This window comes from Cotesia glomerata, linkage group LG4 (assembly GCF_020080835.1).
Source record: "Cotesia glomerata isolate CgM1 linkage group LG4, MPM_Cglom_v2.3, whole genome shotgun sequence".
NCBI classification, from domain to species: domain Eukaryota; kingdom Metazoa; phylum Arthropoda; class Insecta; order Hymenoptera; family Braconidae; genus Cotesia; species Cotesia glomerata.
Genome location: NC_058161.1, coordinates 15,726,842 through 15,740,016, shown reverse-complemented (window position 1 = coordinate 15,740,016; position 13,175 = coordinate 15,726,842). Strand labels below are relative to the sequence as shown.

Sequence of the window (13,175 nt, the reverse complement as noted above, 5' to 3'; positions counted from 1 at the left end):
ATTGGATTTTCATCCTTCTGAAGCCGTTACGGTAGTACGAGCTCCCCTTCATCATCTTGCCCTCTGCCGGCGGCGTCACGAGTTGCGCCATATTTCAAACGTCATATTAGTAAGGACCATGCATCTTCCACAAGGAAAATGTCCATGCTGGCTTCATCCATAGCAGCCACTCCACTTCTCTACATCATTGGATATGTTCTTCTCTTCTGCTCTTTCTAAGGTAACACGGGTATCGTGTCACCTTTCCACTCAGCTACCAATTAAAAATTAATGTCTGAACACGTTATACGACCACTTGTCTAGGGAATATGCCGTTCGCAGTCAATTAACCCACTTCTCTATACTGTCGACTGTGACTTAAGTGCCAAGTTAGACGTGAAAGACATTTACCAATACCCTCTATCAAGGTCTTACATCACCTTGGGAGTTATCGGCCAAGTAAATGAGCCTCATGGGGGTCGTTATTGCTTCCAGTAATAGTGTCGATGCTCGTTATTAACCACCCATATTCATTAGCCATTCATGATATTCTTGATCTCTTCATTATGATAATAAAAATTACATTAGCTAAAACCCCTAATCGCTCTTTCAAATCAACTATTTCTTTTATTTATCAAACGACAAATATTTACGTATTTACGCAATATTATGCATAATTCATATAAAAAATTCCAACTCCTCCATTATTGCTTTTTCTATTAAATTTATTTGCATTCGAATAATAAATACTATTTATAAGATAAAACTTGTAGATTAATTATTTATACTTTCCTTCGAGTGTTTAATTATTCATAATATTAATTATGGAAATCAGAAACAGGTCTTTTACATAATTTATTAATGTCATAAAATTTTACTGTATAAATTAATTATTTTTACGAATTTCTATTGTTTTTCAATTTCTCTTAAGGAGGTTCGAGCGTAACTTATGAGTCAAAATAATGTTTAAACTTTTTTTTACTTTCAGTCTTATCAATATTCGTCAAAATTCTTTATTTTAATTTAAAATAATTTGAACAATTTAATAATTGATGATTTTTACTTATTTAATAAAATAAAGTAATAAAATGACTTTTGTATTTATTACTTGCCGGATTCAATAAACAGATTTGGCAACAGCGCGTTTGATTATACCCATTAAAGAGACATGGATAAGTGTGTGAGCTAAATATTTCTCTCTCTGTAACTATATTTCTATTCTTTTCTTTTTTCTCAGCTGTTGACGCGACGTTGCCAGATCTTTATTCGAAAAAATAGCTGACGATAAACGAGTTAAAAACATAAAATTTTTCAAAAATTATATCGACAATGTATTATTATTAAATTTTTTTTACATTTTACAATAATTCAAGTTTTTTGGGTATAGTTTTTTATTCGTTAAAGTTGGGAGGTTAATATTGAAAAAAATAATTAAAGTCTCAACTAGTTTTAAATATTTAACACAATTTTTTTTTATGCAAAATTTTTTACTGTGTAATATTAATGAAAGCTTATAGATGATTTTTGTGACACATACGACAGAATTTATCTATATAAATAAAAATGAAATGCCGCATGTATGTCCACGCATCACTTGAGAACGGCTGGACCGATTGAACTAAATTTTTTTTTGTTATCGTCAGAATTGTTAGGAGAAGGTTTGTATGTAAAAAAAATCTTAAAAAATTTTCCCTCAAAGGGGATTGCGGGAGCGTTAACAATGAATTATTCCGGTTTTTGAACTATAGCTCCTATAGTTCCGAAATTTGGTAGGAATCTTTTGTAAGAGATATAGAAATAATCTATGAACGAATTTTACGATAGCTCGCTCCACAGGGAGTTGCGGGGGTGGATATTGACAATGAAAATTTTTAACTTTCAAATTGTAGATCCTACAGACGTCAAATTTAGGTGGAGTCTTTCATATATGATGCGGAAATGATCTAAGAGCGGATTTTACAACCCATCCCTAATAAGGATTACGGGGGTGGGTGTTGGAATGTTAAGTTTTCATTTTCAAACTGTAACTTCTACAGACTTCAAATTTAGTAGGAATCTTCGTGTATGATGTTAAGTTCAGCTAAGAGTGGATTTCATCAAATTCTAACCTCAAAAAGGATTGCGGGGGCGTTAGCCATGAAAATTTCTCATTTCCAATCGATAGTTTTTATGGACTCGAAGTTTTGTTGGAATCTTTTATTTACAATGTAGATGTCATCTCGAATAGGATCTTACGAAATTCTTCCCCCGCATAGGAGTGCGGAAGTGATAATTGTCAAAAAATTCATATTCTTCAAATACAGTTCCTATAGATATAAAATTTAAAGAATCTCAAGAGATACAGAAAATTACAGGGATGGCCTTCAAGGTCAACCGATTTAAATATTTTTCTTAGTCAATGATTAGATTTCAACCAAAAAAGAATTTCGTGATAATTCAATTGATATGTAGGTTGTGTCAGAGTGGTGAGTAGAATGTAAGAAATATTTTTGTTCATAAACTAGGACTTTTTGAGACATGAAATTAAGGACATATCTATTAAACTTCAATAACATTTAATAAAAATTTCCTTAGAATAATCGTCTCTTTGGCAGCGGGGAAAAAGTCATTGTAAGGTTTTCAAAACTTAACATGACATGTAGTTATTCAGTCAACGGACTAAGAATTTTTTATACATGTTATTTTTGCTAATCACATAACTAATTAATTGATTTTATGATTGCGGAAATGTAACGGTTGAAAATGAATGCATTTTTCAAACACTTGATTATTAATTTCAAGCCGATTAATAAAATCTATTTATCTATTATCAGTTTGTCAGTGCGTAAGAACTTTTTGATTGTTATTGTTTCAAAATACCAAGGAGAAGACAACCTGACTAAGGTCATGCCAGTTAATGAGATGTGGGACGAGCTATCTCACGTTCAAACCGCACTGACGATCATAAATAAATCGCCAGGCCAGTCGTTGAAAATTTGCGGAATCAAATCGGAGTTTCCCTATTTCGTGCATGGGAAATTATACGTCCTGTGTTCGTGAATCGGAAAACCATCATCTTTATATATTTACGCACCGCAAAAAAAGATAAAAAATGTAGTCCATCAAAAAGCTTTAAATTGATTAAGTGTATAACTATGTTGCATTGAATGTAAATAAGAATTTTGTATTAAATTTTGACTATACTTTTCACAAATATATGTAGGTGATACGAAGTTCACCGGGTCGTCTAGTTTATTATAAAATTATTAACTAATTATTATAAATTAATTCTTATTAATTAATTATATTTATTATCAAATTACAAAATTATTATAATTATAAATTTTTAACTCACCGAATTAATTTTAAATTTAATTTACTGTTGGATAATTTATTTTTAATATTTTTTACTCTTTTCTATTTGTTAATTATCCATTAAAAGTGCTTGTTTGAAAAAAATAAGTGATTATTCATTAAAATGTTTTTCTTTCTTTCATCTCAATTATTATAAAAGTAAATTAATTGTAATAAAAATAAATTTTTTTTTTATAATAATACATTATTAGTTAGTTGATGTCTGCTTTTAGTGATAATGAAATAACATTGTATGTTTGAAAGATTTCGGTTTGTCGGTTGATCCATTGGTCTGTCGTTTTGTCTACTCAATAAGCTCCTACTGTAATCTCACAAACAACTTGATGAAAAATCTAAAACTTTTACAGGGCTCTACGTTGAGATTACCAGCTTTTAAAATCGCGACATCCCATTCAATTCGGACTTACAAATCCCCGTGAGAAAAATTCGATTTTTCCCAGTCTCTGCAGTTTCTTCTTTTTTTTTTTTTTTTTTTTTTTTTTAACTCAAGCCGATTTTCTTTAGAATTTAAAGTACTATGAACATATTACTTAATACGTTAAACTTTTATTTGTAAGCTTTTAACTTGAAAAACTAGAATTATTCTTCAGTTCAAAAACTCACATGAATATTATTATTATTTTTTTCTTCATGACCCATTATGTATATATAAATTAAAGTTTTTTCATGCCTATTGGTCAAGTGACTAGTGAACCTTATTCAAGCCAAGCGATGGACATTCCATCTGCACTATTGGTCGAGAAACATTCTCTCTTTGCATTAGTTCTATGGGGTCCATCGAAATTAAATACTAGTAAAGCTGGTAGTTTTGTGGTATCTGTTCGAGTTGTAAAGATGTTAAACAAATGAAAGAAAATGAAAGAAACTACATGAGAGCAAAGATAAACTTTGAAAAAATAAATGGGAAAATTTTTACATAATTTTACATACCACGGCAAGTGAATATAAGAATTCAAAGTATCGAGTATATCAGGTTATAATATTGTGAAAATGACAATACTGTTTTGAGCTAATCACAATACTACGTTCACGATCCACTGGATCACTACAATAGCAATACTTTTTTCTCCGTGTAGATTGTAATTTTTACAAATTTTATAATAATTACATTCTAAAATGTAAATATTATATTTAAAGCTTTGAAAATTAACATTCAAAGTTTAAATTTCGAAAATGTTATTTCAAACTGCAATTTTTGTAGTATTAAATTTGGAGCAACACTTATTGCTATTTATAAAGTAATTTTTTCCTTTTTTTTCCGTGAAGCAATTCAAATGAATGATTGATTTTAATTTTTTAAGCTTCAATTTCTCTGAAATATTTATAAATTATCAAAAAAACGTTGATTTGTGAAAAAAAAAAAAAAAAAAAAAAAGAAAAAGTGGGTTAAAAAATCGAAGATATTCGAATTTGATCTTGAAAATTTTTTTTTTTAATCTAGTATAACATATATTTTTTCAAAAAAATTCAAAAATATCGCTCTTCAAAAAAACTCAAAATTTGTGTTTAATATTGAAAGAAAAATTGAAAAATATAAAAACTCAATCTTTTCATAATTTTTTTTTGAAAACTACCCTTTAACAAGAAAAAACTACCTTGTACCTTTAAAATTATGATGATGTCATCACGACTTATGAATTTTTTATATTTCACATATCACTATTTCATTACAATTTTCGAAAATTATATCTTAATTAATAATTTTAAATCGCCACTTAGATTTTACTTAATATTCAATTTTAAAGGTTCATTATAAAAAAGAAATGGTTGACAGCTGAGAATATTCATTTTTTATGTCTTATGAATTTAATTTATTCATTAGTATTTTTTTTGTATCTATATAGAAAAAAATTGGTTAAAGAAAATCCTTTTCTTTATTCAGAGAAAAATGTTCCATTATAATTTTTATAATTAATAACTTTCAAAGTCTGAGTTTTTTCTCGTTAAATTGTTACTAAAACTTGACTTAAAGTTAAGTTAATATTAAAACTTAATGATTTTATTGACATTTTAACATATCTCTTATGAATAATATTTGATACAAACTTTGAAATAATATTTAATTTCTCATAATAATTTAATTATTTAGAATTATTCCCTGAATGTATAATGTAAGGATCGATTCGCTTTTTAAATTTTGAAGGTTCTATTGAATACTACACAGAAAGGATGGTTCACTTGAACCAAGAAAATATTTTTCTTGCTAATTACTTTCTTGAGCGAAAAAAAAATTTTTTTTTGACACAAGAAATTTCACTTATGCCAACAAAATTTTTCTCTTGCTCCAAAAAATTAAGTTCTTGACAGAAGTAAATTTTCTTGTCTTGAGAAAATTTTTCTCTTGCTCCAAAAAATTAAATATTTCGATAATAAATTTTCATTAATATTTTTATTGACGAATATGTCAAATGGGAAGATCAAATAATATTGAACCATTTTCTTTCATTCAATATGTATAATTGCGTGCTAAAATAATCTAAAATGGGTATCAAATATTCAAGAGAAAAATTTTCTCAAGGTGAGAAAATTTTTTTCTCAGCTGAATTAGGTGGCGCTGCTTCCCTACAGCATCTAAAAATCTTGATCCAATATAAAAATTTATTGTATCAAGTATTTATGATAATTTGAATTAAGAAAAATTACTTTCACCAAGAATAGAATTTCAAGAAAAATTTTTACTTCGGCCAAGACAACTTCGATCTTCCTTCGGGCACCCGAAAATTTACTTGAGCCAAGAATTTTATTCTCCAGTCTAGAAATCTTTTTTTCTGTTCAATTAAATTACATTAATCTTTAAAATTACATTCGTGAAAGATATGTAAGAGGACGTCAGTATCGATTTTGATTTAAAATTGTAATTCTTTAAAATATTCATATTTTTAGCAATGCTTATAAGAGTTTTCTCGAGCATCAAAGAATGTTATGCCAATTTATCAAATTATTACGAAATATAATAAACAATAGTAAATTAAAAAATTAATATTTTCGCTAAGGTAAAAGCCCCTATTATTGACAGGGCCCCTACTACTGACACCCTATTTAATTTTATTATTTTATTATTAAAATCTGATAATAAACACAATTGTTGATATTTCATGACAATTTTACATATTTTTTAAATTAAAAATAGTAAAATTTAATTTCAAGGTATAAACTATTTACTGCAAAAAAATTTCATTTTTTCAAGTAGGCCAAAACTGTTTATATGTTTGTAATTTCTTAACAATTTTGTTAAGAAAGACCTTATTTTCAAATCCAGATTTCTCAATGTTTTTTTTTTATGCAATTGCATTGTTTAAAAGTATTTTAGATTATTTATAGTCTAAATAACCATATAATCATTTACTTATACTTTAAATAGTTAAAATCAATTTTAAAATAGTGGATGTCAACGATAGGGACACAAAAATTAACTTGCGTCAACTAACAACACAGGCCATAATGTAAGGTAACTTAACTCCCTCAACATACTTATCAACGTATTAATATTTACATACTGTCATGTGATTTTATCAGAATCAAAGTATTTGAGACTAGAAAAAATTGCTAAAAAAAACCTGGTAAAAAATATAGAAAAGCTACACGGAAAAAAGTAAACTGTAATATTCACTCGGATTCCGGTTAGTTTTTATAATTTCAAACAGTAAAGCGGACATCGGGGTGGCAAAAATGTAAATATTACAGAACTTAATGTAGAAAGTATAAAAGCCACAGTTTATAATTTAATATCCAAAATAAGTGATTAGTAGTTTTCACTATAGTAAATAACGACTCTTTCATCTTTAAAAATTACAGTTTCAAACAGTAAAAAATGCCATTTCAATAAATAGTCCATATTATGAAGAGAAGGGGAACTTAGATGAAAGAGAAAGGGGTCTCACTCTGGGAGAATTTAACATTTCAAACAGTAAAAATTATACTTTTAAAATATACATTTTACCAGTCTAAGCAAGTCAATAATTACAGTTTAACTTTTAGCGTTGCGTTTAAAATTTACCATTTTACTTTGTAAATATTGACGTTGCTTGTATTAAAAATTTACTAACTTTATTTTATACTTTTTACATATCATAACATCATTTTTTAGGTACGAAATGATAAATATTAAAGTCTGAATTCTTAATTATTATACTGTAACATTTTAGACATTTACCTAACGAATATTACTGTTTGAAATAGTATTTTCTTCCATGTAAAGAGTAAATTGTAACGTTTAAATTGTAAATATTACAATGTGAATAGTAAAATTACGATTTTACTGTTTGAAATGGTAATTTTTAGCAGTTGATCATTACTTATTATAAATCGACTGTTATTTATTACAGTTTACTTTTTTCCGTGTAGGTCTTAAACGAATTTTATAATGATAAAAATTATTGATAGTTTTGCATTAGATAGTAAAAATGATTATTGTCAATACAAATTTAATTGTAATAAATGACCTGTCAATAATAGGGTCAATGGTATGTCAACAATCGGCTCTTTGAATTTTTTGCGCTGTCAATAATACATACATTCGACCTGTTGGTTTTAAGTTGATATAATAATTATTAAATGTATTGCTATTAAAGTTAATTAATTAAATTATATAAGCAAAAATGATTAAGGTGTCATATAAAAAAAATTAGGAAAACGGTTGACCCTGAAGGCCATCCCTGCAACTTCCCGCTAATTCCATACTTAGGCGCTTAAAATTGCACCAATGACGTTTTTGAGCTCTTCGAGCTCAAAAATACAATTTATGGGTTATTTTGAGCTCTCCGAGCTCGAAGAGATTGCTTTCCTATCCTTTAAAGCTCTTCGAGCTCAAAAGTCTGATAGAGATTTGATAAGACACTATTTGTGAATTTTTAAACCACAATAACTTTTGAATGAATAAACCGATTTTTACGCGGTTAGAAGCATTCGACGCAGTTTTTCAAGCCTCACAAAGAATCTTAAATTTCGAATTGATCGCGCTAGGAATTTTGGAGTTATTTCGAAAAAACACTTTTTTTGGTTTTCTTTCGTTCACGATATCTCTCGAATGAATCAACCGATTTTGACCGGACTGGTGGCGATCGACGTGGTTTTTTGAGGTTAAGAGTTGATTAGTTTTTGGAATTGAACCTTTAAGCCGTTTAAAAGTTATTCCAAAAAAACCACATTTGAAAAAAATTTTTTTTTCAGTTTTTTGAAGATTTCTCAAAATCTATTGATCTGAATCGGTCCAAATAGTTTTCAAAATCTAAGTTTGGTCAAGCTCTTTCGAATGGCACCAACTGCGATGAAATCGGTCAAGCCGTTCAAAAGTTATAAGCGGTTCACATACTTTCACACACACACACACACACACACACACACACACACACACACAGACACCGTGACAACCTCGCGGGGATAGTCAGGGAAGCTTCCTATGACCTTCAAACGTCGAGATCTGATGAAAACTCGATTTTTGCAAAACGGGGTGAAAACAATAACTTCCCGATTTTTGAAAATCTTCGATTTTCTTAGCGGGAAGTGAAAAAAGTTGACAATATTGATTTGAAATACGATAAAAAAATTCAAATATTTATGATCACTCTTATAGTGTCAATAATGGGGGCTATTACCTTATTGACCGTTTAAAGATATGAAAAATGAGTAAAAAAAAAAAATACATTTGTTATTTTTTAAAAAGTAAACCATTTAAAAGCTTGTTATTTTCACAACAGTTTTTGTAGAAATAAAAATTTATGTATTATTATTAAATACGAAAATATGACGGGACAAAAAACCTGAGTTTAAATTGTATAGTAAGAAAAAACCAAACAAGAATAAAGCGCTAAAGAAGAACTTGATTTTAGTGCAAACAAAATTTTTTATAAGAAAGTACCAAAGACTACATATACATAGAACACTAAATTGCTTCCTTTGAAGAAGTTGAAATTTCGAGGATAGAAATTATCTTACGAATGTCAGGCCCGCAGTCTCGAATTTCACCAAGTAAAATCCCTACTCATTTCGCCTATCTCGAAATTCTGTAGTGCTTTGCCTCTTGTTTGCTTTTGTCTCACTGTTATCTACTATCTATTTTCTTATAAAGTTATATTTTACCATAATTCTCAACATAGACATAGACATGTATACTTGTTATGAATTTACCTTTTTAACCATTTATATTGTTATTATAACTCGAGATTAATAATGGCTCTTCTTTTATCAGGATATTGCATAACAATATTAAAAATATAAATTCGTAGATTTCATCGTTGTTTTGTTATAACTAATTAACTACATTTTTAATTGAGATGCATTTTTTAAAATAAAGAAAATAAATTTAAATTATTAGCGGACATAAAAATTTTCAATCATAATATCAAGGTGCAGACAAAATTCAAATGAACAACATAAAATACATTTTTTAAAACTATAAATAAGTTTCTATCTTTATTAAAATTATTGTGAAATTGACAACTTTTTAAATTATTGATATTTGAAGTTATTCATTGTTAAAAAAATAAAAAATGCGAGCTTTTGCATGCCTTAAGCGCGAAGCGCGCAGGTATGCTATAATACTCTCGCCTAAAAATCGTGATTTTCATAATTTAAACGAAAAAAATTATGGATAAAAAGCATATTGAAATAAATAATAATAACTACAGAACACGTTAAAAAAATTTTCTTATCGATTAAATAAGATTTCTCAGAAAAAACTCGTTTTTCGGATGAATTAAATTAATAAGAGCGTGGTCTTCACGGGAGCACTGGGCTTGATAACACCACAACTTTGTCAAAAATCACTTTCACGATTTAATTTTTTTTTGTTTTATTCCTGAGGAAGTTTGTCAAAACCCTTGTGAAAATTGCGTGTCAAAATAATTCCGTTTCGATACAGTTAATTTTGTTCGATTGTCAGTTCGGTGACTTTTTCTGCGATTTCGGCAGCCATATATATTATTTTTCATAAACAGAATTGAAATAACTATAAACAAGCAGAAACTATACATACTCGGCTTCGCCTCGGCCAACAATTACATGTGATCTGAGGCTTTTCTTATTTTCCTTCCTAAGGGGTGTAATATACTATTCTTTTTACAGGATAGGAAACTTGATTTTTAGGCCCCAGTATAGCTATGCCTTGGCGCGTTTGCGCTTAAGGTATGCAATAGTTATTTATGCTACATGTGGGATAAGTGGCAAATAATTTGACAGTCGTGGAGTTGCGACATGAGCGTAAGGTTTATGGGGCATTCGTCTGGTAGATGTCACTACGAACCGTTAGGCGATATAGTATAGTCATGTAATATATAGTACATACACTGTAAAAAAAAAACCGGTGTGAGTCCATGCGGTGAATCCATGCGGTACGGTGTACGGTGTTAAAAATTCCGGTGTTAAATTCAACACCGAAATCGGTGTAGCAGTAACACCGTTCGCGGTGTAAATACTTTTTTTCGGTGTTAAATCGGTGTTATAAATTTTCCGGTGTTGATAATATTTTAACTAACACAATTTTTATAATTAAACTTTTTATGTTAAATAATTAAAACTAAATAATCAAAAAAAGTTAATATTTAATTTAGAAACTTTAAAATAATCAAATGTTAAGTAGATAAAAATTTGTAATTAAAATAAATACACTGTAAAAAATTTCGATATAAAAATGGACCCGGAGCACTTTTCCCTAAATTAATGAATGAAAAATTTTTTGGACAATTTTAAGACATTTTTGGGACAATTTAAGAATTTACGAATTACCCATTTACAGTGAAATCCAAAGAATTTTCTTTTATAATGGTAATATAATGCTGTTGGGTAAGCTATGGGAGACTATTTGTTATAATATGAGTTTATGTGCAAATGAAATATCTGAAAAAAAAGGCAAAGTTATCAAATTATTAATTTATCATGTTTAAAACATCCATTATATTGTGAGAAACATCATGGTTACGATAAAAATAATTATTATATTGTTCCTAAACATTTAATATTGTAAATATTATTTATATTGTATATAACATTCATTAAATAGATTTCTGCGTAATTTTATAAATTGATAATTCTTGAATAAATGTTACTTGTCTCATTTTGATAAATATTAAATATTAATTGTGTTTTATGGATCATGTAATATTCATGCTCTGATACGGTGTAAATTTATTCTACTGTTACACCGGTTTAACACCGCAAAAGAGCACCGCTACACCGGTGTTAATACACAGGTGTTACATAGCGGTGTTAAAATGAATCCATTTTAACACCGTTTTTTTTACAGTGTAAAATATAGTCCATGTTAACTATTAATCTATAGTTACTTCAACTAATCCATAGTTCGAGTAACTACAAAAAAAAAAAAAAAAAACTATATTTTTATACTTGTGACGTTATAATTTAGCCAACTATACACTTTCTCTGAGTGACTATAGTCAGCAATAGTCATTAAAGAAGGTATAATATAAATATTAGAAAAAATATTATAATCCATATTTGAAAAATTTTTCACTTGAAGTGATGGAAAAACTAACACATAGTTTTCATTTGAATTCCTGTTAAAATGTAGTTGTTTTAGATTGCATATGCCTTTAAAAAAATTCTCTTATATTTTAAAAAGCATAGCAATACTCATTTAAACTCTCTCAGTAATATTATGAGATTTTTAATTTTAGTCACAATTTTTTTTAATTGAACTTCAGTGCAGTTTCATCCTTTGAAGCTTAAAAATTTATCCTCTAAAAACTCAACAAAACGATGCAGTAAAGCGTGTTAAAAAGTATATTACCAAGACCTTTAATATGAGTAGAAACAGATTAAATTCAGGACTTTCGACTCTGCAAACTTTTTATTTTTGCGATAGTTAATGACGCTGTTTTATATCATGTAACTTTTATCCAGCAGAAAATAGAATATAAATTTGAAGTTGCAAGCAATAATATTTTTACGGTCCCAAAATATTATTAAATTAACACTTAAAGTTAAATATTGTTAAATGAAATTAAAATGAAATTTGAAATGAGTTAATGACGTACTTGCCGACGCTGTGAAACTTTCTGATTAATCTTTGAGCTAATACCTTAGAGATTTCCCAGATTGAGGTATAGTTATACGTATATATTAGGGATTTTAGGGTTGGGAAAGAGGATACGGGGAGTGAGACAATGGGTGCGAAGAGTCGGCGCGATGTCTCTTCAATGTGTAGGATAGGACCAACTTTCCAAAGGAATGAGAAATAAAGAGGAGAAATAGGCACGTGGAAATTCAGGACGCATGCGTTACGTTGTTGCTCCTGCAAGAGACTCCTTCTGTCAGTCAGTACCTAGACCTCAATGCGAGACGAGATTTTACGAGTATCGAGTCCATGTTTTAAATATTTTCTGTTAAAAAACCTGTAAATTGTGAAATATCGGTTGTGTCTCTTCCCTTCAAGTTTTTCACTAGTAGTTAACAAAATGATAATCACCAGGCTCCTCCATATCCTGCTTTTGGTTGTTTTCATCCTTCAAATCGAAGGTACGTACCTAGACTAAGATAAATTTATCATTTTCCGACTCCGTGGAAGCTTCAAAATGATTCTTGATTATTATGAATAATCTATGTGCAGTGGTTATAGCAAGACTACCTTATTTTTTACGTCCGTCCAAAGAGACATCAAATACCCAGAACGGACTGAATTGAAACAAAAAAAAAAAAAAAAACTTATTCGATTAAACTTTTCGGAAGGGAAATTAGCATTGAGGAGAATAAGAGCCAAAGGGTGGTAAAAAGATGAGAATTTAAGTGGAAACGTGACGGTGTCAACATGAACACACACGTGTTTCGTAAGTGGATATGAAGGGTATTCAGGATTAGCGTTGGCTGTTCATACCACGAAAAAAAAAGAT

General features: G+C 28.8%; 1 protein-coding gene across 1 annotated transcript in view; it reads left to right on the top strand.

The window, feature by feature from the left end:
• Positions 1 to 12,596: 12,596 nt before the first annotated feature.
• The window catches only part of LOC123264241 (lachesin-like), a 260,823-nt gene continuing 260,244 nt past the window's right edge, over positions 12,597 to 13,175 (top strand). Inside the window, exon 1 of the mRNA XM_044727432.1 lies at positions 12,597 to 12,804. Within this exon, the coding sequence (XP_044583367.1) occupies positions 12,744 to 12,804 (61 nt within the window). The 5' untranslated portion in view covers positions 12,597 to 12,743. The remainder of the gene's footprint in view (positions 12,805 to 13,175) is intronic.